This window comes from Sarcophilus harrisii, chromosome 4 (genome assembly GCF_902635505.1).
Source record: "Sarcophilus harrisii chromosome 4, mSarHar1.11, whole genome shotgun sequence".
In the NCBI taxonomy this organism is placed as follows: domain Eukaryota; kingdom Metazoa; phylum Chordata; class Mammalia; order Dasyuromorphia; family Dasyuridae; genus Sarcophilus; species Sarcophilus harrisii.
Genome location: NC_045429.1, coordinates 329783889 through 329811650, shown reverse-complemented (window position 1 = coordinate 329811650; position 27762 = coordinate 329783889). Strand labels below are relative to the sequence as shown.

Sequence of the window (27762 nt, the reverse complement as noted above, 5' to 3'; positions counted from 1 at the left end):
CCTTCAAAGGAATAAGTCAGGCATAGGCAGATAGGGGATGGGGTGGGGGCTGTTTTTATGGGGACAACCTGACAGAGGGCATGGTCCATACAAAACCGGGGACAATACATACATATATATATATATTATATACAGAGACATGGCCCCTCAGCAGGGGAGAGGGGCAGGCAAGAGAAACCTGGAGATGCTCCCTGGCCAACTCTCCCCCTGCTGCCCCACCCCATCCTAAGTATCTCCCTTCCCTCCCCTACATCCACTTTGCCCCAGAAGTCCCTCCATCTGCCAGGGATGAAGTAGGGGCAGGGCACAGGATTGGGGACACTGAGACATCCAGCTTTTTGTGGGGGAAGGCAAAGGAGAAGGGAACAGAGTAGGAACAAGGGGTCAAGAATACTGATCGTAGGCCTATTTACAGGGGGAAGCAGAAATTATAGGTGTCTCTAAAAATAAAAAAATCGGGGAACTGCTAGGTGGGGAGGAGATAGTGTTGGGGTAACCTCTAACCCTGGCCCAAGCAAGGTCCACCCCCTTCCTCCCACCCCCACCCACCCACCCATCCCTGCCTGGGACTGCAGGGGTTGATAGTGGAAAAAAAAGTGGGGGAAAAAAGATAGAAAACGAAAACAAAATAAAACAAAAACTAAGTGGGAGATAGATTCTGAAGGTGGTAAGGGTGGGGAGGGAATATTGGGATCTCTCCTCCCTTGGTCCAAGCCCCAGTCTTGGGGAAAAAAAGATATGTCTGTGAATATTGGGAAAGGGAAATGTAGGAAGAGGTGGTCTTATTTAGAAAGTAGACCTGTGGGCAGTCTACCATCCATCTCCAAGGAGAAGAGGGGACTAGGGGACTGGGGAGAGAGAGATATGTGGGTTGGGATGTAGAAACTGAGAAGGTGGCACTGAACCAAAAAAGGGGGAGAGCCAGGAAGGCTTAAGCCACTGAGAGGTTGAGTTTTTACCCTCAACAGGCACTGGGGGAAAAGGGGTGCCCTGAAGAGAGTCTATTCAAAGGAGCCCTGACCCAGGACTAGGAGTTAAAGAGTTAACATTCAGAGTCTAAACAACCAGAAAGAGTGAGTTTTCCACCTGCCCCCTTTCTCCATCTGTCTCTACCAGAGGCCCAGGAACTAAAAGGGATGAAAGAATTCTATCACTATTTGGCACCTGCAGGGTGAGGGTGGTTAAGGAAGGGGCACAAAACTCAGCAAGGAGAAATGGGATCAGGGAGAAGACCTAATGAAGTTTGCCCCAGGGAAGTAAGGAGTAGGAGGTTGGGAACCCAAGTGTCCTGGGCCCTCCCTTTGCTCCCTCCCAATTCCCCTCCGTGGATACCAGGGAAGGGAAATAAACCAACCAGAAGTCCGTGCAGGGCTTGACCCAACTTCTGAGCATCCCTTTGTTCTATCCACCCTGCCCTAGGCCCTGGGCCTAGAATCCAGGGTAGGCTGGGTTGGGGGAGGGGTACTGAGTTACAGGACGGGGGAGCTCCCCTCACCCCAGAAGCAGGAGAAGCAGGATGAAACTGAGACAGCAAATTGATCCCCGACGTGAAGTAGAGTGGGGAAGAGGATGAGTCAGGAAGGAAGTCTACAGCCAAGAGGTCCTAGGGGCCCTGGTGAGGACACAGGGCAGCCCCTTCAGTTTTTGAGATCTTTGGGGAAGGGGCAGTGGAAAGGGGAAAGAGCTGGCCAACAAGTGCACTGGCTGCTCCCCAGAAGTCTCCACTACTTCCCTTCCCATTCCAGTTTGGAGGCAGTGGCTTGGAATTGGACAGTTTGGGTGGTGGGTGGTGGGTCCATTTGTCCGTCCAGAACCCACCCTGTGGACATGCCCAGAGACAGCAAGAGGGATCACCCCATAGCACCCCTCAAAGTCATCAGGAGTCTCCCTCCACCCTGGGCAGCATCCTCAGTCTTGGGGAGGCGGTGACAAAACTGTCTTTCAAGATGGACACAGACCAAAGGAGGGAAGTCTCCCTCCCTGGCCATTTCTGCTTAGGCTCTGACTTGACAAATGAAAGACTAACCCAGTTGAGCCCTAAGTCCAGAGGCCTTCCCAGCTGTTCCTCTGGTCCCTGAAGCAAGAAGGGATATGGGGTTGGGAAGGCAAGGAGAGAATTGGGGCACCTGTCCCCAGGTGGGGAGTGGAAAAGAAAAGGCAAGGATTGGGATGAAGGGGAGGGAGGGAGGAAAGAATGGGAAGAAGAGGAAGGGAAAATCCAAGGGTGGGTGGTTAGATATTGACTGGGAATTGGGTATGTGTTAAGTGGAATTGGAATTCCTCATTGTCTGTAGGTTCCCCTCTAGTTCCGAAATCTGAAAAAACAAAACAAAACAAAACAGAAAACAAAAACAAGTGATCAGGGCAGGCTAGGGATAATGAGCAAGGTGAAATAGCTGATTGGCAACAGGCCTGACCCCTTCCCCCAAAAGCTACACAAATCCATAGCAAAAAGGGCAGGGTGACAGTGTCCTTGTTCCCATGTGCAGCAGATACATGTGAGTATCTGAGACCATTGAAGTAAGAATCGGGATGAGGATCACAGTAAGGATGGAGAAGTTAATCTCTGGATCTCTCCTCTTGGTCTCTGTATTTCTTCCTTTTGGACCGTCTCTCATGCTCTGAGTCTCTTCCCAACATTCCATTTTTTCTTTCTGTGTCTCTGTCTCCTTGATCTGGAGTATCTGTTTGTCTTTGTCTCTCTATCCCTTTGTCTCTGTCCTCCTTATGCATTCCCCATCTCAAGCCTCTGTATTTTTATAGGGGGAAATGAGAGGCGGGCAGTTCTTGAAACCCATGGCACTTGCCTCTTGGATTCCCTCTATAGCAGGTTGGCTGACATGATAACCTCTGCCATGGACTGAGTATTGTGTCAGCCAACCTGTGTCATGGATTGGGTAACACCTAAGCTTGGTTCCACTGGAATGAAAACAATTGGGTAGGAAGGGTAGAACTTCATCCCTTACTTCCACTTCTATTCTTATACTCTTTGAAAACTCCCTACATTTGGGTCTTTCTAGGTTTCCAGTGTCAACCTCCTCCAAGTCCCTGAAAGTGCCATCTCATCACCTCATACCAGTCATACTGAGACGCAGAGAATAGGCTCATTAGCTCAATATAAATTTTGTGATAGTGCTGAGGGTCAGATGGAGGCAGAGAACAGGAAGAAAGGAGAGCAGATTTGGCTACCTTACCTTGTCCCGGAGTTTGTCTATCTCCTCCTTTCGAGCAAGCTCCGATTCTTCCAGCACCCGACGCTGTGCAGTTTCCTTTTTCAGGAATTCGATCTCCCTTTGGGAAAAGAAGGGAGGGGGATAGGTCAGGGCTGGGCACTGGGCTCAAGCACTGGCAAGTACTCTCATGCCCAAGGAAGAAATGAGACCCAGGAGTTCAATTTCTCATATCTCTCCAAAGAGGGACTCAAGCATCCAAATTCCTGTCTTTATTGCCCAAAGTCTGCTACCTCCCCAGGACAGGGGTTTCTATGAAGAACTCCTACCATTAAATGATCAGACAGCTAGTAAGTATTGGAGGCTGAATTCGATCTCAGGTCTCTTCTAAGAAATGTCAGCAGGAGTTTGATACTCCTTGGAGACTGATCTTTAGCAAATACTCTCATCTCCCCAGGACTCTTTCTCCAAAATATTACATTCTCTTCCTTTCTTAACCTGAGAGGCTTTGCCCCCAAAGCCTTTTCTACTCTGGATTTTCACCACCTGAGGACTTCTGCTCCCCAGTTTTTCTGACCAGTCCCTGCCCCCTACATGTACATCCTGGGCACTTATCTGTCTGGCCTTATCTTATGAACATCTACCCTTTTCCTTAGACTTCTGCTAGGAGTTCCCCCCTCCCCCCCAAAAAAGAAGAAAAATGGAAGATGTTTCCTCTCTTGAAGGCCCCCTGCCTAAACTGTTCGGTTCTCTTGAATCTTTAACCTCTCAAATGCCTTTCATTAGTACTAGAAATCCCTCAAAAGTGTGCCAGCTTCCCTTTACTGCCCCCTCCCATCCATACTTCCCAATCCTCTTCCCTCTGGTCAGCTTATATCATAACCAGAAGGAATCTGGAAGGCCATTTAGCCCAACCTCCTCATTTTAAAAAAGGAGGAAACTGAAGTTCATGGAGGATTGGTGATTTAATCAAGATTACAGTTAGTAAATTTAAGAGATAGGATGCGAATTCAGGCTACCTCCAAAGCTTTCACTTGTTCACCTGTCCCTTGTTATCTCCCCTCTTGAATCCATGATTCCCCAAATTTCCCCCTTTCGCTTTTATCTCTCTCTCCTGACCCTTAAGCCTCCTCCCTCTCCCAAGTCCATACTTTTGCTGGTAGTCTTTAATGAGCCGCTTGGCTTTGCTGTACTTTCGCTCGAGGGCCTGGTACTGGGCCTGAGTCTCCCTGAGGTGCTCATCCACAGCCTGGCACAGGCTCTGTGCTTCCCCCCAGTAGCCCTCCAGCTTCTCCATTCGCTCCTTGTTCTCCTCCACACTTTGTTCCAGCTGGGCCTTCTCAGCTCGCCATCGACCCTTCTCCTGCTCCAGGCCCTGAAGCTGAGATACCATCAGAGAAAAAGGATCAGAGAGAGAGAAAAGGAAATATTCCCACTCGACAGCAAAAAATGTATGGGCTGTGTATTTATGGATATCTCAAACCCTAAGACCATGGTCAGAGGATGAGAGCTTCAGAAGTGGAAAGGATTTTAGAAGCCATCTCTAATTTTATAGATGAGGCTGAGGCTGAGGCAAAATGATAGTAAATGGCAGAATTAGTCTATGTCATCATTTGGAGTCTGCCAGCTCCACATCCAGTGCTCTCTCTGTTGGGTGCCATCCTCCTTTCCCCTTTCCCCCATGATTTTGCTTCTCAGGTATTCTGCCTTCTTTGCTGACTCCTCTTGCTCTTCCAGTTCTACAATTGTCAGCTTCCCCAGAAGTTCAGTCCATGGTGCTTGCTCTGTTATTCTGTCTCCACACTCTCTCCCTTGAAGAAATGATCTTATCTCCTGGCTTCAACTATCACTTATTTGGACGGCTCCCAAATCTCTATTTCGACACCAGACTGAGCTCTTGAGCTTCAGATACACTCTTCCAGCTACCTCCTAAGAACCACTCTACTCACCCCTTAAATATTGTAAAAGAGGTACATTGGGACATGCTGCAGTCATTACTGAATGAATTAATTACTCAGGGAAAGCTATTCCCTCTCTCTAGCCTATCCAAATTGTGTGCTTTTCAAAGTACAGGTAAGTCCATCTCCTCTATGAAGTTTTCCCTGATTACTGTGTGTAATTATGACTCAGCAGGTGTGTTTGTATGTGTGTGTGTGTGTGTGTGTGTGTGTGTGTGTGTGTGTGTGAAGGGAACCTTACAATCTCTGAAAGGATCAATCAATCTATCCATCCACAAGTATTTATTAAAGACTTATGATGTGTCAAGCATTGTGTTAAATGTAAAGGATGGAAATACAAAGAAGATAACAACCTCTAGACCCAAAAAACTTATAATAGTGTCAATCGACCTCCCACCAAATAGACCCCACAAGGCCCAGGGTACCCCAAGACAGATCCTCACCTTTCTTTTCAGCTGCTGGATCTCAGCCTCAGTGACAGCATGCTTGATCTGGAGCTGTCAGGACAAGTAGAGAAACTGATTCAGTTCAGAGTCCACCCACAATGACACCCCAGCAGCTGGGCACCCCCATCCCCTTCCCTCTTTAACCCCTGGGAGCCCACCCCCACCCCCACCTCCTTAAACTTGTGCACCAGCTTCTCAGGCTCCATCTCTACTGGGGACAGGGCGTCCTCATTCTCCGCTAGTTCAAACACCTCTATGGCCATTTCACTGCCTGGGAATGTAGGGCTCATCTCCTCATCCTCATCTGTGGCGTACTCTCCTGTCTGAAAGGAGGAAAGCAAGGCAGTCATAAAAATCACAAACCAGTCCTTTCCTGAATCCCTCTCTTCCTCACCTGGATTCCACCTACCACCCACCCATCCCTAGAATTTAGCGCTATAGTTCTATCCTTCTAGAAGCTCCGCCTTGGGCATATTTCCTAAGATCCCTATAAGACTAAGAAAAAAAAAAAAAAAAACTACTGCCCTCAGTACAGGGTCCAGGTCACTTACTTTAAAAATACTTCAATGGTTATTAGGGATTATATATCTGGAATAGTCCTTAAGGGTAAAGGGAGACAGAAAAGACAAGTAAGAACTACACAGCAAGGAATAAATATATAAAACTCTAACCTTAAGAGGTACAGGCAGGAAATATAAGTGGATTCAAGAAAGGATTGGACAAATCGATGATCAACAGAACCATAAATGGCTATTAAGAGATGCTGAGACATACTTAACCTTGAGGAGGAACAGTAGGAAGGAAATCAGGACTTCCATAGTATGCAAAGGAAAGGAATTGTAGAAATCATCTAATCCGATCCCTTCCCCCCAAAAGAGAAGGAAATTAAGGCCCCAAAAGGAAAAATGTACCCCAAATCACAGCAGCCTTTGAGCTAATAATGACTATACAAAATGGATGGCCAGGCTGACTCTAATAGGGATATAAAAGTCACTCTGGAAATCAGAGCAATGCAGTCCTTCTTCTGAGCTACTGTTTAACAAATATTGTTGCTGAGCTACTGTTTAACAAATACTGTTGCTATTATGATAACAATAATAACACATTTTGTACTTTGCATATACTATAGATAGCCTAGTCATTTTGAGCCTGTAGGTCTTGTCTCTCTACTACACTATAATCCTCCAGTGGACAGGGAGGATGTCTAATACATTTTTTAATTCAACATACATTTATTAAGTTAATATTATTATTGTTGTTATAAGAGGGTGTGATACTCCACATGACCACCAGGCGGCACCCACACTGGAATTTAAGGCCAAATGAAATCGTGTGAAGGGGTTCTGCCCCTTCTGGCACTGGACAGGTGGAATCCAGATTACCTCTTCATCTTCTTCTGCATATTGGGCGTATCTCTGCTCCATCATTTCTCGTTGCCACCGCTCCTGCTCCAGGGTCTGCTGGATCAATTGGGCCACCTCGCTTTGTTCCCCTGGACGTTCTCGCCCAATCAGAAATCTGCAATGTGTGGAGGGTGGGAAGAAGGAGAAAGATATCATTCTTTCAGTGGTGAGCTAATAAATGCACACAAGACACTTTTAAATTTAGCTCTCATTCTCCATCACTTTCTTAAGCCTAGATGATCAACAGAAATAAATCAAAACCTGATTTGTAGAATTTGCTGATTTCCAAAATGTAAATGCTCACACTGAAAATTTAATGATTTCTCAGGTGTAAATAATCATACTGAAATTTAACAACCAGCTCTCTGGAGCCTGTAAGTGCTGGCTCCAGCATCTCCTGAACAGACTCCTCTGAAAGTTTCTCTGTTGAGAGATGAGCTTTTAAAGCTAAGTAAAGAGGATGGAGGGGGCAGATATTAAAGATATCCTATGTGTAAATTGGTCCACAGCAGTTGATACGATTCTGGAGAAACCATTTGTCCCCTCTCTGTTTCCCTTTTTATAATCCCTATCTATCCCTTTTTGTTGTTGTTTAGTGATGTCCAACTCTTTGTGACCCCTTTTCAGGTTTTCTTGGCAAAGATACTGGAGTGGTTTACTACTTTCTTCTTTAACTCATTCTTTTTTTATAGATGAGGAAACTGAGGCAAACAGGATTAGCTAACTTGCCCAGGGACACACAGCTAATAAGTGTCTGAAGTCAAATTTAAACTCAGGTCACCTCGACTGCAGGCTAGCTGTGTTACCAGACTGTCCCTATCTAGCTATCCTTTTGCCTACTTGCATTCCATAGGAAGAAAAAAGATTAAGTTAAGCTGTGATGGATTTGACTCTTTTCAATAATAAGGTGATCCAAGGCAATTCCAAAAGATTTGTGATGAAAAGTGCCATCCGAATCCACAGAGAGAACTATGGAAATTGAACATGGATCAAAGCATAATATTTTCAACTTTTTGCTGTTTTTTGTTTGTTTTTCTTTCTTGTATTTCCTTTTTTGATCTGATTGTTCTTCTGCAGCATGACAAATATGAAAATATGTTTAAAAGAATTGCACATGTTTAATCTATCCTGGATTGCTTGCTGTCAGGAAGGGAGGAGGAGAGGAGAGGGAGACAAATTTGGAACACAAGGTTTTGCAAAGGTGAATGTTGAAAACTATCTTTGCGTATTTGGAAAAATAAAATGCTATTCAAACAGAAAAAAAGAATAACAGTATACAAAATAAATTCACAAAAACCAATAGCATATCTATATAGCAATAATAAAATTCAAGAGAAAATTTTTTTAAAAAGGATTAAAATTGGGTTAAAGAGACTGCACCAACATTTATTATAAATGGTTAATCCCAGGATCACCTGGGATGTCAAATTGGCATCGATCCTGGAAACCACCCATATCAACTTATCTATTTTAAAATTATTTTTAAAAGGGAAATAAAATTTACAAAGAAAAAATTTTAAAGAGCCAAGAGTTAAATCCAAGCTTCTTGTTTCCAAGGCCAGATTCTTTTCAATTCTGATCAGACATTAGGATCTTTGGTTTGTAGCTGGAAGGGATGTCATCTAGTCCAATTCCTTCACTTTTTCAAATGGGGAAACTGAGGCTCATAGGCATTAAGTGGCTGGCCCCAAATCACACAGCCAGTCTTGGAATCTGGGTCCTCTGGCTCTAAATTTGCCACTCACTCATCCAGAATGTCAGCTACTTGAGAGTATGAGTGTTTGTCTTTGATTCTCTAGTGCCCAATACTGTGTTGAGCACAGAGAAGGTGCCTATTATATGTTTGGAGGAATGAATGATCTCTCCACCAAGCTCCAGCTGCCACAACTAAGGTTCTCCACTTGAGAATATGCTTGTTAAAAACCAACTATTCTTTCCAAGATTGAGATTAGGGAGGTAGGAAAATTAGGAAACTATAGTACCTCTAAAACCAAAAGAGAATGAAACAATGAGTTCAACGAGGACTCTAAGGGGAAGCAATGCTGCTCTTTGGCCATTTGCACATCGTATGCAAAGATTCCACTGTTGTTCCCTCTAACCTTCTTCACAGACTAACTTATAAGGTCAGGTTATCTATCTAGGAAAATCTAATTGGGCTTCCCTTTGAGTGGCCTTAAGACAGGGCCACAATGGAAAACACAATCCCCTCAAGCCAGGTAACCTGAGTTCACATCTTGTCCTAGACACTCACTAGCTGTATGATCCTGGACAAATCACTTAATCTCTGTTTGCCTCAATTTCTTCAACTGTACCTTGCAGGTTGCTGTGAGGATCCAATGAGATATTTGTAAAAAGCACATAGCACAATGGCTGGCATATTTTTGTTGTTGTTAAGGAATTTTTAGTCATGTCCAACTCTTTGTGACTATTTGGAGTTTTCTTGGCAAAGATACTGGAGTGATATTGCCTCCTTGTCTTTATCCTGGGATCAGGAGTGTGCTAATAAATGTTGAACAACCAGCTTTTGCCTCATCTCCCAAATGTATGCATGACACACTTTAAAGTTTATTTTTCAGTATACACATTTCCATCACATCATCATTTTCTCAAGTCTAGACAATCAAGAAAACAATAAATGAAAATTTTTGCTTATTTCCAAGGTATAAGGGCTCACACTGAAAATTTTTAAATTGGCTGACTTGAGCTTTAGAGCTGGCTCCAGCACACCCCTGTCTGGCGACATTATATTCAAAATCTTTTTTTTTTTTCTTTCTCTTCGATCAATCAAGAAATCAACATTTATTAAGTGCATGCCTAGGATGTGGCAGGCACTGTACTAAGTGCCAAGGTGACAAAAAAAAGGCAAAACAAACTTTGCCTCTGAGGAGCTTACAACTTAATGTGGGACACAACAAACCAACATATTCAAAGAAGTGATATATATATATATATATATATATATATATATATATATATATATGAAATATATAATGATAGGAAATAATTAACAGGGGGAAGGACTAGAATAAAGAAGGGTTAGGAAAAGTTCTCTGTAGAAGATAGGCTTTTAGTTGGGACTTAAAGGAAATCATGGGGGCAGCTAGGTGAAGTCAGGAGGACCTGAGTTCAAATTTGACCTTAGACCACTTAATACTTCCTAGCTGTGTGACCCTGTGCAAGTCACTTTACCCCAATTGCCTCAGCACAAAAAAAAAAAAGAAAAGAAATTAAATGTTAATTTTGGAGGAGTTTTGCAGAAGTCACAGATAACAGAAAAGCATAAATATATGTATAATATTTTTACTGAACACTGACCCACGTTTAGCTTATGACCAAATACTTAACCGAAATTTCACAGTAAAGTACTATAAACACCCCATAAAAGAAAAAGGGAAAAAAAATCAGATTTCCTATCTGGCACAAAAGGAGAGCCCCAAAATTTTACTTGGATATCCAGATCCAAGTGCTACACCCTTAACCATTTAAAAAAAAATCTCTTCCAAGTTCCATCTCCAAATTTCCAACTGCTTACTAGACATCTTAATCAACCTGTTCAATATAGAAATGATCATCTTTCTCTTGGTTTCTCTATTTCTGTTAATAGTATCACCTTTCATTCAATTATCCAGGATGAAAATTGTTATCTTTGACTTTCCCTCTTTCTTGGGCCCATCATCATCCCTCAACAACCAATCAGTCATCAAGCCCTGTTAATTCAACCTCTGCTCCATATGTGTCCATCTGCCATCTAGTTCCATAGACAACACTTAAAGAAAGACTCTCTCACTTCCCTGAATGCCTTCCTCCCCTTCCTGGATAATCTCCTTGCTTCCTCCTTCCCATCTCTACTTCACAATAATGCCCAATTTGTCTTACCTATGCATAGAAGGGATTGAATTATTCCCTTCCTCAGGATTCTTTCATAAACTCCTCCATCTCCCCAGATATCCCTCACCTCACTTACAGATATGGCTTTTTTGCTTTTCTTTGTATCCAAAGCACTTAACTAAGTATTTGCAATATAGTAGGCCCTTAGATAATTACTGACTAAATAAAATTCAGCATCTTTAACTTGGCATTTCTGGCATTCCACAAGCTGGTATTATTCTTTTAATACCTCTTGTTGTAAATTCTATTCCCTCTTCTACATTATAAACAACATAAAGGCAGGAAATATGTCTTAATGACCTTTTAAAAAAAAACAACTTTCCCAGCGTCTAACAGAAATGTTTTCAATGTATTAGATGTTTTAATAAATGGTTGCTGAAGGAAATAAATGAAAATATTGGTAGGAATGGCAACAAATCCTTTAGTGGGAAGCAAGGTGTTAGAAGGGAAGAGAGGGTCATACTAACAGGAGTTAAGAGACATGAAAAAAGTTTCTTGGGTATCCCCCTGCCCACTGTACTTCAGGAAGGGGAAGAGAGATGAAGAAGGGAGATTAGGATGAAAAGGAAATGGCAGAAGGCCTAGGCCCTCTTGAATCATGTCTCCTCCCCACATCACACACACACACACACACACACACACACACACACATACACACACATTTCCTGTTTCTCTATTGCTCATGTCCTGACCACCATCCCTTTCCAGGAGATTTGTTCCCTTTTCCCCAGGGTCAGGATGAGGAGAAGTAATGGCAGCAATGGAGATGAGAGAAAGAAATGGATAGACAAGAAAGGAGATTGGAGATAGGGGGAAGGTGGGCAGATGTTGTTATGAGCCAGTCTGTAGTCCCTGGCACCCAGTTGATTCATTCCTCCTTCATTTTCTATCAATGTCCCACTGAGTCAGTAGGAAGGTACAAGGAATGGTATAATCTAAAAAGACTATTTAGAGGAGGAGGTACAGAATGACGAGAATCAGAAGACTGTTAGAGATGGCATTTGGGAGACAAATGAGGGAAAAGCTACTTTTTAAAAAGGCAGAAGAGACCTAGAAGGGAATTATAAAAGTACTTAGGGAGCAAAGGTTCTCAGCCTTTTTTGTGTCATGGACTCTTTCTCAAAATAATGTTTTTAACTGCCTAAAAGAAAAATTACAAAACCAATTATATTGAAGTATAGCTATCAAAATATTTTAAAAACAGGTTTGTAAATCCCAGGGTAAGAATACCCATTTAGAGTATTTTGCCCCCAATAATTCTAATGCTATCAATTTTCCACCTTAGTCCCCAGAGATGGACGAAGAGGCTATGAGCGAGGTAGAGTGAGGAAGATTCTGTGGTGCAGCGGATGAAGTGTTGGGCTTGTAGTCTGGGAGACCTAAGTTTATACAATACAGCTTCAGACTATATGACCCTAGGCAAGTCATTTAACCCTGTTTGCTTGTTTCCTCATCTGTAAAATGATCTGGAGAAGGAAATGGCCAACTACTCCAGTATCTCTGCTAAGAAAACTCTTAATGGCATCATAAAAACACACACAACTCAAAAAAAAAAAAAAAAAACAACTCAACAATAATTGTACGTTCTATGACTTAATACCTAAGGCAAAACCCTAATCTTTTCTGGGTGGGACCATCTCTCTTGTAGGTAAACATAGTTTGGTTGTCTGATTGCTAAGAAGTTTAGGGTTCCAACACTCATCCTTCTCCCAGAACCCAGAGTTTCTTACCGCACTCGGCCCTTGGTGTTCCTAAGCACAGAAGCTGCAAAGCTCTGAGTCACACCCACCAAGCTGGTCCCATCCACTTCCACCAAGAGGTCGTTCACTTGGATCCTAGGAAGAGAAGAAGATTGAGAGAGTTAGGGTATCACGCTCCATGTACCTTAGTTAAGAGGACTGGGTCCATCACTACCCAAACCAAAGTCCACTAGTCCAGTGATCATTTTTATACCCTAGGAGAGAAGAAAGAAACCTTGCAGCTGTCCAGAAGCTCCCTCTCCATCAGTAGTCCTCCCTTGTATTAAGCATTCTGAACATCTGCAAAATCATGCAAGAGTCTCTAGTCTTACCAGCTGTTTTAACTCTCTCTGTTTCTGTCTCTGTCTCTCTGGCTGTCTCTTTGTCTCTGTCTCTCTCATACACACACACACACACACACACACACACACTTTCCCAAGGCAGACAAACACACAAATACACAAAGATGTGTTTTCCTAGCCAGACATATATAGATATACTTTCCAAGACAAAGATACATAGATGTACAAAGATATATTATTTCTAGACAGAAACACACACATACACACAAACTGATGCACATCCAAACATTGATTTATACAGAAATACTCAAGATGACAATACAGAGCAACATGGATGTAATAGTAAACATGTGGGCAGCCCAATGGGTAGAGCCACTGCATGTCCCTTCTTCCGAGTAGTCCTTTTGAATTATACCATTCCCAGCACCTCTCTACCCACTCAGTAGGACTTGGGGTGAGGGAGGAATGAATCAGACCTGGAGGAGAAGGGAAACTTCGAGTGAGAGAGATTTGAGATAAGATCCTGCCTTAGACATTGCATGATTTTCAACAAATTACTTGATGTTTATCTGTCTCAGTTTTTTCATCTGTCAAATGGGGATAACAGTAGCACCAACTTCCCAGGGGTATTGTGAGGATCAAATAAGATATTATTTGTAGTGTGTTTTACAAACTTTAAAAGGACTTATAAATACTAACAGTTGTGCTGGAATCCCACGCCTCTTCTTTAACAGATATACAATAGAAAAAAAAACACAAGAGTTTGTCTGTATCCATGTGTAAGAGGAAGGGTATATTTCAAATGTTACAGTGCAAGGAGTACAGGATTTAGTGCTCCTGAGAATCTGAGTTTGAATCCTACCTCTGGGACCTGTGTGACACAGGGTAAGCTTGTCTGTCAAATAGTTGTTTACTAATGGATCGAATGATTGATCTCCCTGGGCTTTGGTATCCTAATCTGTAAAAAGAGGGTGGTGGCTCATAGGGTCCCTTCTAGTTCTAAAAGAATATGACATATACATACATACACACATATATCATGCAAAGACATGAAAATACATGCCTGTATCTTCTTACCAAAATATAGGCTTATAAACAAGCACAAAACATCCTTGTACAAACATATGATGATTCACAAACAGCACTTAGCACAGTGCTTACTCACAGTAGGCACTTAATAAATGCTTGTTTCCTTCCTCTGGTTCCAGGGTTTTTTTTCCTCCCCTATTGTCCCCACAAAAGACAGAGACTGTGAATGACCCAGACTCAATCCACTGAAGGGGAAGGGGGAGTGGAAAGAGGAGTGGAAAATGGAAAGAATCCTCCCTCACACGCCCCCATCTTCCCTGGAACTGCAGTGATGTTCCCACAGGACCCCATACGGGAAACAGAGGAAACCAGTCCATTGTAAACAGGTTCTTCCCACCCTCGCGCATGCGTCCAAGATGCTCAGAGATGTGCCTGGGCAGACAGAGAGAACCAGAGAACCAGAAATTGGCATCTTTACACACACCCACTTAGCCAGCTACAGCTAGGACTGGCCTGAAAGTGCTTGGAAAAGTCTCAGAAGCTGAATGGAAAGGTAAGGGATGTGTATGGCTGTGGCCATTATTATCTCTACTCTGCGGGCTCAGACTAGGAGATGAAACTCATAACTTGACAGTTCAGAAGCTGCCCCAAACCAAGCTGGACACAGAAACACAATTCTTATGATAGTCCATTTACAATCCTAATAGTGAGTGTGAACACTACATTAGTCCACTAGTCTTGTAGGGAATGTAGGAAGGTTTCTGTCCCCCACTATGGCAAGAATAGGTTGTTGTTGGTGGTGGTGGTGGTCCTTCTTTCCTGACATCAGGAAGGTGATGTCTTGACTTGCAAGTGAATTGGGTTTAGGTGAGATCAGCCTTACTCACATCTGCAGAGACATAGGTCAAGATGACTGGAGATGACCCGGATGTAGTGGAAGACCTTGCTCTTTTTAAGCGAAGTCAATTGGTCTGAGGCAATGCCCATTCAATTATTTGAAGTCTATGTCAGAAATGAGGCAAAAGTTGACTGAGTTTGCCTTCATAAAACAATCAATCTGGGAGGGGAAGACTCTTAGAGTTTCTGGCCAGAACAGAAACAATTGCTATTTACACTCACTCACAGCAAGTATAGACTGCACACTCAATAGCAGTTCAACACATTCCAGCACCAGGTGCGTATCTGCTCAGCTCCTCTGAAAGGCTGCTACAACAATTATGGAGACACGTTTCATACCAGAAAATGTCAGACAAGATGCTGCTTTCATACACTTATACATACAACTCTAGTAGTACCCACCTCAAACCCATATAACCCATTACAGTCAACAATTCATGGACCTTTATTGCTCAGAGAAATCACAACCCCCAAATCCAGTCTGTAGGTTCTCACACCTCTCCCTAAAAACTGCTACCCACAATCCATCAACCTCAAGAATAGGTACACAACCACCCAATACACTAATCCTCCTTCCTGCCCTGCTTCTCTCCCCATCACTGTTCTAGTGTTCGTAATAGCTAATAAGGTGTAAACCTCTTAATCAAGAGTATGGGTTTGAGCTCCTTATTAAGCCTTTTTTTTCCCCCATAAACCATCATGGTATACTAGAAAGATTATTAATTCTAAAGTTAGAGGACCTCAGGCTATCTCTGCCTCTTATCTACCAGTATGACCATTCCCTCCCTTGGTCTTCAATTCCTCATTTATAAAACGAGGGAGTTGGATTAAATGACCTTTAAAGCCTCTTCCAACTGGACATCTATGATTTTATTAACCTATATAGATTATACAATGGGGAAAATCTACAACCTGGAGAATAACTCAAAATCTTCTCCCCCCAAACAAGATTTTTATCCTACCTATAAAACATATCAGGGGAAGTACCACATCATCCCTCAAGACCCTTTCAGGAGGAAGACAGGATTTTTGCTGATTCCATAAGAGTCCCCATGGGCAGTGCCCAAATGGGATGAAATGGGACAGTTACCTGCCATCACGATGTGCAGCTCCTCCCTCAGTCACTGTCTTGACAAAGATGCCCAGCTTCTCCAGGCCCATGTCGGCCCCAGCACCCATGCCGATGATACTAATGCCCAGTCCTTCTGAGTCTGAAAAGGGGCAGATGGGAAGGGAGAGATCAATGCCATTCTGTAGGATGCTGGATTGGGGAGTGGAGAAGAGGGTCACAAATGCCAGGTGAACACTTGGGAGGGTGACATACATTCAAGTTGTTCTAGGAAGGAGCTGAAAATATATCCAGCAAAAAATGGTGAACTAGGGGAAGAGGTCAAAGAGATAGATAGCAATTTGATGAGATGGCACTGGATTGGGAGCAAAGTATAAGGAAGGCTGGCACATAGGACTGTGCTGGAAGCAGGTATATATGAACAACTAGCTGGTCAAGGTAGGAAGCTAGCTTGGGATGTGTGGAAAGAACGAGCTCCAATCGAATCATCCCTCCAGTAAGTGCTAATCAACACCCTCCAATTTCCTGGGGCTCAGCCTTATGTCCAGGAGCATCCATTTTCAACTTAATCCTAATCCTCCAAAACAATCTTTGCAGAGTGAGAAGCTTTTGTCCTCATGAAATGCCTTTGATGCTAAGGGATGCCACTGATGCTCCTGGCTGCTTCCTGTCCTCCCCAATCTTCTCAAGGTTTGCAAAGCACTATACACATGCTATCTCTTTTGAGCTTCCTAGCAGCTCAGTAAAGTAAATGCTATCATTATATCCCTTTTACAGATGAGGAAACTGAGCAAGATGGAGGAGAAGTGACTTTCCCAGGACCACATAGCTAATAAGTGTCTGATCTTGGGTCTTCCTGACATCAAGTCTGGTTGATCACAAAGGGCTTTTAGAAAGCATTGGCAAACAGAGGGATAATGAGGTGTGTTTAGCTTTGATGAGGCTTCAAAATTAAGGCTCCTTCCTTCCTTTCTTCTCTCCTTTTTGCCTTTCTTTTCTTTTTTCCTTTTATTTCCTTCTTTCTTTCCTTCCTTCCTTCTTTCCTTGATTTTTTAGTTGTAAGATTCTGGGGGAGTTCTGAAGGAGGTTCTGAAAAAATTCTGGTGACAATATTTTGGACTAGGGGATGGCATATGCCATGATGATGACTGTTTAGGATCTGATGAAGGTGATGATTTTGGGTGGGTGATGCTCTGATGAAGACAAGGTTATGAATATGGAAGTGCTGATGACTGTATTCATCTGTGAATAGTTGTGATAGATATTGGTATCAGTCCCACGGCTAAATGATGGGTGAATTGGCTTTTATTCAACTGAACAATCTAACAAACATTTATTTAGCACCTGCTGTGTGCAAGGCATTGTGTTAACACTGAAGATACAAAAACTAAATCTTCTTGGCCTTTCAGGAGTTTAGATTCTATTGGAATGTAGGTAGGGCAATGCTAAGGTCCAGGCCACTGTGTGATATTGTGCCAGAGGATGGTTTCAGTCTGTGATTGTTACAGGAGTTAGGACACAAGCAAAGCTATGTGTGAGGAAGCTGAGGTAATGCTTAGAGACTTGAGAAGGCCTTCCCACCCAAACATGCATAGAGAGAAGCCTCTTTGTGCCAAAACCTGAAATCCCCCAGTATATCCTTTTGGGCTCAAAGATTCTATCAGATTAAAATGTAAAAATACATTTGGGAGAGTGCATAGGGTAAGTCATAACAATGGTAAGCTTCCATCACTCATTAACACTTTGATCATTTATTTCTCTCGTCTTTCCTTCCTTCCTTCCTTCCTTCCTTCCTTCTTTCCTTCCTTCCTTCCTTCCTTCCCTCTTTCTTTCTTTTTTCCCTTTCCTTTCTTCCTTTCTTCCTTCCCTTCTCCCTATCTCCCTTTCTTTCTTCCTTTTTACTGATGCTCTGCAACGGAAAGGTACTTTGATTAGGAGAGAACTGAAGAATTATTTTATCACATCCTTTCTAATTGAGTGTTATCAAAGAATAAATTTTGATGGGGAGGAGGGGAAAGGGGGGACAAGAAGAGGAATAGGTCTAGGGAACAACAGAAAAACATATCTCAGAGTACTGTAATGAAGAGAGAAGAGATACGCTACTCCACCACAGGGGATGAGAAGGATGATGCTTCTTGCAATGGTGTTCCTTGTTGGCCCTGTGTCATGTAACATATGGGATAAGATTAGTGGAGGAGCACAGGAATGAAAAAGGAGGATCATGGGTGACCAAGGGTGGAGGACCTGTGAGCAAGCAGATCAGTAAACCAGAGCTGGGGAATAGAAAGTCTCAAAGTCTGGGTAGAAGAAGAGCACCCCCAAGCTCCCACCTCACCCTTGTCCAGCTCCACAGGGAATAATTCCAGCCTCTCCACCCGCTTCTCCAGCTCATATTCAGCTGAAGCTGCCATGGGATCCACATCCTCATTGCGACGGTCGTAGTCTTCATTGGAGTATGTGCTGAACACCTGGACATAGGAAAGAGGAAGATTAGACAGTGAAGGAAAGATGGGGCTAGAGGAGGAGAAAACCTTGGCCTGGGGCAAGACCAAGACTGAGGCAAAAAGCCGCTCACTCCTCCTCTTGCTCTCTCTGGGCACACTTAGCTCCGGTCTATAATGTTCCTGAGCCAGGCAGACTTAGGCAAATCACAAGGGCTCTTCAGGCCTCATTTCTTGTCAAGTGATGAATGTTAACTATATGGTCTCTAACTCTAATGAACAATGAAATGATAAGCCAGAGATTGAAAACCTGGCCAGAATGCTAGTAACAAGGAGAAAGACAAAGACAAAGTAAGAGAAACACAGAAGAGAAAATCATACAAAATGGAAAATGAAGAATAAAAGGGAAAAGGAAAAAAGGGGGGGGGAGAGAAAAGGGATGGGAAAACACAAGAGGAAAATAGAGTGAGTATGGAGGGAACCAGATGGGGAGAAAGAGGAGGGGATTGGGTGTGAGACGGGGGGGAGGGGAGAGAGAGAGAAAAAGAGCAGAAAGAAATGGATAAAGAAAAGGAGACAAGCCAAGGAGGACACAGAAGAATCCTGTGTCTGCCTGTAACCTGACTTTTGGGGGGTAATGGTGAGTGAGGAGAAAACATTGGAGGCAGAGAAGGCAAAGGGGAAAAATTCTAGGCTTCCCCCTTTTAGAGAAAAGGGATTTTCTTAATGTGATCCTAACAGCCCACGCTTTCTCTAGTTGTACCCTCCAGTGCTCATATATCAGATCATTGAATTGAAGCCGTCCTCATTTGAGACTGAAAAAAGAAAAACAAAACATCCCTCTCCCCCCCCCCCCGAAAAAACCCTAACAGAACACATATTTTTCTTTTGGCACCTCCCACAGGGATCTCTTCCACTAAAAGAGAAAAAGGACATTTAATATCCTCCCATATAAGTAGACATTGCTTCACCAGGATTGCCCGCGGGCGAGTGAAGCCCGAATTTCTTCAGTCTCACTAGGGCACCATAAAATGTTCCAATCTGCCTAAGGGGCCACGCCACCTGAGGCTCTGTAAAGAAAGCCTGATAGAAGGCGCTGGACCAATGTGCTGACCGGACTTAAAGGTGGCTTTGAGCTGCCTTCCGCTCCAAGCAGGGCCAGCCTCTCTGCTCCCAGAAGATAAAACAGATGCAGAACAGGGGCAGCATCCTCAAGGCCCCAGCTCTCAGCACTAGAAATGCCAGTCCCATGCAGTGCCCATTCTGTGCAAAGGTGCCTGTCTTTGGGCCTGAGGTGTGGGGTGTGTGGGTGTCCATAGTGGCAGATTAATGAGGATCATTTTGGGCATGGTGGCATTTTCATGCTTCAGTGCTTCCAACGACAGGTTGGCACATTCAGCGCCAAGCGGGGGCGAGGGGTGGGGGGGATTGAGGCCATATGACAGCCTGGGCTAGTGGGAGGGGAACACTAGCTTCTCTAGTTTCCCCCCATGGCCCACAGAAAGCATCCCACCTTCACTCTAATGCCAGGACCAGGGCATGCAGTCTCACTTCTCAGCTCAAGGGAAACAGTATGGAGACCCCTGAGTCTCCTGCCCTGCTTTGGCTCTGTTCTATCCCACTGTGAGTTGGGGAATGGGGCCAGAGTCACAGAATGTTAGAGCCGGCAGGGACCTGTAGAACAACGAATCTTCGACCTGACTCATCTAATTTTCCAGAGCAGGAAACTGAGGCCCAGGAAGGAGAACGGACTTGAGTAACTAGTGACAAAGCTGGAACTAAAACCCAGATTATTTTGGCAGATTAACCTCCAAGGGATCAGCTCTGGATGGGGAAGCTTTAGACAGACCCAGGTGATCTCTTTCAATTCTTATCTTCTCACTTTTCTCTTTCTCTCTCTCTTTTTTTAACTGAGGCAACTGGGGTTAAGTGATTTGCCCAGGGTCACACAGAGAGGAAGTATTAAATATTTGAGGTCAGATTTGAACTCAGGCCCTCCTGACTTCAGGGCTGGTGCTCTATCCACTGGGCCACCTAGCTGTCTCTCATCTTCTCACTTCTCAATACTCCCCTAGAAACTGTTCCCCATCACCAACTAGGTTTATTCACTGTCTCCTTCCTCTTCTCCCAAATAATAAGGATAATTAACATTTATATAATGCCATCAAGTTTTAAAAATGCTTTTTATCCCATTTGGTCAACACAGCCACCTTGTAAGGTAGGTACTACTATTAAACCCATTTTATAGATGGGGGAATGAAAGTTTGAGGTAGATTTGCCCAGGGTCACACAAACTAGTGAGAACAAAAGCAGGATTGGACTCAGATGTGACTGATAGCAAGTCTGACTTATATGAGTTAGTCACCTCATTAAACCCTGCAGACTCTCAAATTTAGCTCCCTGCCTTTGCTCCTATCCAAACCACTCAGGTCAGATCCTTTTTTCTTCTCTCTTTCCTATCAAAATCCTAACCAAACTTTGAAGGCCCTGCTGGAAATTCAGTATTTCCCCAAAGTCTTCTCAGCTCACCTAGGCCCATTGGGACCTCTCCTTGCTCTGAATCCTACACCACTCATTGTCTGCACCTCACACTCTGGCAGGCACTTATCATCCAGCTGCCTTGTCAAGTTAGCTATCTTCCCATGGGGTGTGTGTGTGTGTATGTGTGTGTCTTATCTCCCCAATGAGATGAGCTGGAGTTTTAAGTTTCTCTCTAGGCCCCAGAGAGGTCTGGTACAACATACACAGTCATCCAAGTCAGATAGATGCTTGCTGACTGATCCCATCCCCACGCTTCAGAGGGATCAGTTTATGGGTGTCATAGCTTTGGAGTTCCTGGTGTCAAAGGTTATCAAAGTCCCTGGAGAATGGGTTGACAGATGCTTATTACCATCATAGTTTCAGGTGGGAAAGCAAGAGATCCCCAAAAGGTCATAAGTCACAGAATTAGTATTTACAACTCACACTTATACAGGTCTTTAACCTGAGGCCTCAGTTATAGAGCCATGTTTTCTAAAGATCAAGATTAAAAGTCTATTAACCTCTCAGAGTCACAGATTTCAAGGGACTCTTGCCAGACATTTTCTGGGGGTGGAAATATCCTGGAGAAGGACCTAGAGAAATAAAGTCAAACAATTCCTGATTGTCTCATCTGCCCCAAGTTACTCTTTCTCCGTTGGGTCAGAAGATTCCTCATCTCTTAACCTGTTCCTTTTCCCTCTCCCTACCAAAGTTTTATCTGGTCCTTATACCCTGAGAAAAGGACACAGTAACATGGAAGGACACCCAAAAGACCTGGGTTCTGGGATCATCTCTGCCATTAATTGTCTGCTTAAGCAAGTCATTTTCCTTCCATCAATCCGTTTCCTCCTCTATGAAAGTAATAAATTGGGCTCCAGTGATCCATTTCTAAGGTCCCTTCCCAGTTTTGACAATCAGTGACTTTAGATCTTCATTTGATTAAAGAAGATTGGCTGGTGAAAGGGCTTTCAGAGTTTTTGCTCCCATTCCCCAGGGGTATAACACAGGTTCAGATTGTATGTGAGGGGTGTGACCACCCATTTTAGTTTTTCCCATTTGCATCTTGCTGGAAAGGGACAGTTCAGGGACTGGGGAAGGGAAATTTTGCCTCTCCCAATCCCTAGGGAAGGAAGGGCTGGTCATTGGCCATGAGGTTGTTATGGAAATGATAAACAAACAGGTTGGAGAATGGAATGCCATCCTTTTCATGCCAGTCTAGGTGAGGAAGAGATAGGTAAGGGAAGGTCAGGCCCCAGAATTGGGTCTTAGCTTTACAACTAGATGGGATGAGGGAGTTCAAAGCCAGGACACATGTATGGAGGAAAGGAAGCTACGGAAATGCTGGGGTTGCAAAGATCTGTGCTGGGATCAGACCTGGGACTCAGTTCTTGCCATATTATCCAGCACTTCTCTTCTTCTATCTATATACACACAAACACACACACCTCTAAAGAGAGACAGTCTTAATACATTTTTCATTCTCATCTAAAGAACCAAAAGCATTATTAAGCAACTTAGTGAGTATGGGTGAGGTGGGGGTGAGAGATGGGGTGGGGGAAACCAAGGCTTAGAAAGAGGAATCTTAATGGAGAAGCAGTACAAGGCATCCAAACTCCTTCCTCGGACCTCCTGTTATAGGAGTGTAAGAAAGAGCCAGTTGGTCTCAGTTTTATTCTACGTAAAATAAAAGAGTGGAACTAAATCTCTAAAATCCTTTTTTCTAGTCCTAACATTCTATTCTGGTATGGGGGAAGAGGGTCATTATGATTTCACAAATGGAATCTATTGTCAGGGTAAGTTCTTCTCCAGGACCAGCTCTTTAAAAGATTATTGAGAAGGAGGGAGCAGAAACAGACCCCTTCCCTTTCTGGATGGTCTCATTTCTCCACTTTTTTTTTTTTTTAATATCCTCAGAGAGCTTCAGAGACCCAAAAAAGGGCTTCCTTTCCAGCCCCTCCAGCACCCTTCCTGAGACAGTCCTCAAGCTCCTCACCCTGGAGATTTCAATCCATCTTTACACACACCATCATGGAAAACCCTGGTCCTTCAAGAGCTCCAGTGAGGTGGTGGGTTGGGGGATGGGAAATCCCAAGAGGAAGAAAGTCCCTAAATCTTATCACCTCCCTACCACCCTAGGAGTCATGTGATCCTACTCCAGAGTTCTCCGTTTGCTACTTCCCCCTTTCACTTCTGCAAAGTTGAAATGTGCCCCCCATGTTAATTTAGATTGAACAGGGGAAAGCGCTGCTTCCTTCTGCTTCCCCCTTTTTGGGGAGGGAGAAGAGGGCAACGATCTCCAGGTTTGTTCCATCTACCTCTGTTTTGTGACCCCTCTTCTTTAAGTTTGGAGTCTTCCCCAAAGGAGCTCATTCCCATCCCTCAAGTATCCCACCGTCTGTTCCAGGCTCTCTGAAAGAAAGGAGTTCTGGGAAGGGGAAAAGTAATCTGGCTTTATCAAGGGCAGGGCATAGAATGCTTGCCCCAGGCAGTTGTGTGGGTGAGCAGGAAAAGGAGTCACCTCTTCCTCCCTCTCCACCTTCTCCTTCCGACACATAGTTGGAGGTGGGGGAGGAAGGGGAGAGTAGGCCAGCACGCCAAAGGGGACTGTAGATACCCTGACAGCTACCCTCGCTGGAGGGGAAAGCAATAGATGTAGGGCATGGGGAGGGGGACTGGTGCAATGCTAGTTTATTGCTTGCCTTTACTCCGGCACAGGGCACAGCTTCGAGAGGGAGACTCTGATGAGATTTCTTTTATCCCATATAAATAGTTCTAACTAAGCAATACCCTCTCCCAAATATAATCACTTCTGGGTCAGGGCTGCAGGGAATAGCTGGGAGGGGGCAGGGTTCCCACCAATGAGGGAGCTGACTCAACGTGCCAACCTCAGCTGGCAGGGTGGAGGCGGGCAGAGCGCACATGGCAGGGGGTTGGGGGGAGTGGGTGCCGAGGGACCTCACTTACTTGGATGGGTGCAGTGCTGAAATGGATCTTCCGGCTGGGTACCGGCTCCTCCTCCTCAGAGAGCCCTGGGATCTCTATACACCCCGATTCTGGCTCATAGGGGGGCTCCCCATCTTCCTCCTCCTCGTCGTCTTCTTCTTCCTCCTCCTCCAGCCCACTACCCCCCGAGTCCTCCCCAAGCCCACTATAGGCGCTCACGTCCACTAAGTCCGCTTCGGAGAAGTCTTCCCTCTTGGACTCATCCCCTTCCTCGGGGGCCACGTCAGGCGCCCGGCTTACTCCCGAGACCCCTACTCCCCTCTCTCCGTCACCTTCATCCTCCGGGGCTGCTTGAGCTCTTTGCTCCTCTGGGGGTCCGGCTGGGACTGCTGCAGCCACGGCGCCGTTCTCTAGGGCAGCGTGGACAGTCACTTCAGCCTGTATCACCTCTCCAGCTGCTGCCTCGGCCTCTGATTCCCCACTCTCTTCCACTTCCACCGGCTTAATTTTACGCACCTCCCGGGGCTTGGGGGGCGGGCGGACCGGTGCGGAGCGAGGCAGTGGCTGTTGGGGCTGCCCCTGAGGCTGAGGCTGCCCTCCCGGGCTCCGCTCCTTCTCTGAGGGCCCATCACCGGACGGGGCGGGAGGCGTAGGCAGGAAAGCGCGAGACCTCTTGCTGACCAGCTTGGAGTTGAGCGGCGGCGCCCCGGGTCCCCGGTGGAGGCCAGACCTTAAGTCCGCCTTCTCGAAGACTGCGCTCAGCTGGCTGACGGTCGGGGACACGGCGTCGGTGTCCAGCTTGTCCAGCGCCTCGGTGCTGCCGTTGAAGCGCACCACCACGTCCAGCTTCCGGTCCTGCAGGCTGGCCCGCTCCTGTCTCAGGAGTCGCCGAGTGGCGGCCTCCTTGTCGCTGCCGGGCCCGGCCGCCGCCCCGGCGGGGCTGCGCTCGAACAACTTCCTTGTCTCCTGCAGCCTGGACAGCGGCTGGGGCGGCAGCGCCGGCTGGGGTGGCTGTGCTGGCTTGGAGTCGAAGCGGCTCACCCGCTCCGACACGCTGGTGCCCAGCTTCAGCAGCGCGCTGTGGTCCACGTTCTCGTTGAGGCTGCTGGCCCGGGGCAGGGAGAGGCGCACCGAGCGCTCAGGCACCCGGGGAGGGGGCTCCGGGGGCCCGGCTCCCCCCGCACCGCTACTCCCTTCTCCCCAGCCGCCGGGAGGCCCAGCAGTCCCCATCTGGAGGAACATGCTCTTGATCCGGTGGACGTTGGAGCCATATTTCTTGTGATGGGGAACCTTCGGGGCCTCGTCTGCCCCCGGGTTGTCGGACGGGGCTTTCAGGGCCTGGATACCAGCCTCATAGGCGCTGCGGTGAGGGGAAGCGCTCCGAAGGGGGCCCCCGGGGCCGCGCGGCTCTGTCTTCATCATGATGGGGGGAACCGGGTTCGCATCCCCCCCTTTCTCTGCCCCCTCCTCCGAACAAGGGACCGGCTACCGTCCGGATCCCCTCCCCCCAAAAAAACCCTCTAGGAGGCTCGCTCGAGTCTGACCCCCCCAAACAAGAGGCCGACCACAGTCGGAGCCCCCCACCCTCCCCTCCCCCCGAACAAGCGGCGGGTGGAATCCGGTTCACATTGTAGGCGGCGGTGTCAGCGAGAGACAGGCAAGCAGGCAGTCAGTCCATCCCCCACCCGGGATGGCAGATTCGGATCTCTGGGGGCCGGGGGACCCCGGGAGCCATGGTCCTGCCTCGGAGCTCTTCGAGATTCTTATGTTGCTGTCACTGTTCTCTCGCACAGCCTCGGCTCGGGCCAGGCTCCGCTTTCCTTCTGTTCCGGCCTGCCTGTCTGCTTGTCTGCCTGCCTGCTTCCCTCCCCCCCAACTCCCCTTTTCCTCTGTCTTTCTCTCCCTCTGCCACAGCCGCTGCTGCCTGAGAACTGAGCCGGTGCCCTTCTCTTAGCGGCCGCTGGGGGACGGGCCCTTCTGGGTCCTAAAGCGACAGGGGTTTCCGGGGACCTGGGCCCCAGCCTCCCCCTCGCAGTGGAAGCCTCTCTCTAGGCTTGGAGGGCCAGTCATTAGTGGACCCGCCCCTTAACCCCCCACCGCCAACACACCAATCAACTGCAAGCCTATCCATTTCCACCTCTTGCTTCAATCCAGAGACCTGAATAAAGCTGCTTCACCCCTTCGAGAAAGGGGGACACACTCTTCAACTGCTTCTTTGCAACTCCCCAAACTCAGAACTCTGGATAGAAGTTGAGTAGGTCAGAAGGACTCGCTTTTAGAGAATACCCCTATATGCCCAGCTCTCAGCAGAAAGCTAAGAAAATGAGATCCAATCCGTCTGGATCTGAGTGGAACGAAAACTCCACAGACTGCCATTCTGATCTTTCAGAAGGCTGCAAAATGGCATTAAAAGAGATCCCGGTCCATTTTCTTGATCCTTGGAGCTTCTGGGTTGGGCGTTTCTGCCAACAGAAATAACAGGTTTTTGGAGGTGAGGCTAAAAGAGCCCTGGAGGTCGGACTTTTTTTTTTTAAACTCTAGTGGCGTCGTTTGCTTTTGCCTTTATTTAAAATAGTTGCTCCTAGGGGCTGGGCAAGGCTCTAACCCTCTTCCCCATCCCATCCTTGTCTCTTCATCTCTACACCATGTCCCCCAAAGCAGAGAGAATTGAGGTCCTGCCTTAAGAACAGCTTGGGGAACCCAAATCCCGTGAGTACTAAAAAGCTGCCTCAGTGATGCCCCACCCCTAGATCCCCTGATCAGTGGAGTGAGTTTCTCCACCTCGTCCCCAGAAAAACTTGTGCCCTCTGCCTCATTTTTCCCAGCTTTAAAATGGGGTACACGGAGGACCCTAGGACCCAGAAGACAGCTCAGGCACAAAGCCTCCCCCCACTCGAGACTGCTTCCTGCATCTCTAGTCTTCCTGCCGCCCTCCCTCCCCTCCCTCCTCCGCCCCGCTTTCCCCTCTTCCCATCCTCCTCCTCCCCCTCCGCACTTCCCACACTCAGGCAGCTGGCCCTGTCCGCCTGAAGAGAAGGGGGGTAGTGGAGTCATCCCTGCGATGGAAGGCCCTTCAAGCCCTAAGGAGAAGCTGATTGGGGGCGCAGGGAGTTGGAGATGTTTAAGACCCTGGGATCTAGATAACCTAATCTTTGGGGATGAAGATGGGGTAAGGAACTGGAAGCCCCAGCACAGAAGCAGTTGATAGGGCCGAAGCTAAAGGGTATTTGGGGAAAAGCCAGTAGGAACTGAACTCAAGACGAGAAGGAGACCCTGGGAGCTTGCCTCTTGTTTACACTCTAACCCAGCTAACCCTGGGAGCCACTACTCTCCCTCTCTGCAAGAGGTCCTCGGTGACTCTAGAACGACTGCTGGAGAGACCTCTCTTCTGCCGTGTGGGACGATTCATAGAATGTCAGAGGTGAAAAGTACCTCCCAGCTTTTAGGTGCACGTTTCTCTTTGCTAGCTATATAGCCCTGGCCGAATCACTTGACCACTGTGGCTATTTTCTCATCTCTATAAAGATAATATTTTCGCTGCTTTCCTCTTGGGGCTGTTCCTACTACACTGGGTTGCCGTAGGAAAATACTTTGCGGACCTTTAGGCTCTCTTTAAATATGTAACAAGAACAACAATGATAACAATAGTAATGATAATAATAATGTTGATGATAATGATAGGTTTGGAGCTGGGAGACATCTTTAAGGTGATCTAATCCAATATCCCTCCTTTTTCATTTTTTTAAACAGATAAGGAAACTAGGGCCTCAAAGAAGTGGATTGATTTGTCCAAGGGGACATTGCTAGCAAGGGAATCTATTCATAGGGTCTCTATAGCTCCATCCTTGGGCAGAAAATAGGTCACCTAGTGGCCAAGTTAGGACTTAAGTCCCGACCCTCTGATTTCAAAGGCGATGTTCTTTCTATTATTATTGAGTCTGACTCCTCAAGACTCCA

The 27762-nt window shown here is 46.0% G+C and overlaps 1 protein-coding gene across 3 annotated transcripts; it reads right to left on the bottom strand.

Moving 5' to 3' along the window:
• Window positions 1-702: 702 nt before the first annotated feature.
• PPP1R9B (protein phosphatase 1 regulatory subunit 9B) lies at window positions 703-25807 on the bottom strand. 3 transcript variants are annotated; one of them, XM_023502448.2, is made up of 10 exons: window positions 23827-25807; window positions 18237-18369; window positions 15923-16043; window positions 12596-12700; window positions 6957-7092; window positions 5763-5897; window positions 5572-5625; window positions 4322-4551; window positions 3195-3291; window positions 703-2315 (listed from the first exon to the last, which is right to left on the bottom strand). In XM_023502448.2, exons 1-10 carry the CDS (start codon window positions 25225-25227, stop codon window positions 2262-2264), a joined length of 2466 nt encoding a protein of 821 aa, XP_023358216.1. In that variant the 5' UTR covers window positions 25228-25807; the 3' UTR covers window positions 703-2261. The 3 variants fall into 3 exon arrangements, with proteins under 3 accessions (XP_023358216.1, XP_023358217.1, XP_012403857.2); XM_023502449.2 differs by having other exon boundaries at window positions 5826-5897; XM_012548403.3 differs by having other exon boundaries at window positions 5745-5897; window positions 23827-25227.
• Window positions 25808-27762: the final 1955 nt, after the last annotated feature.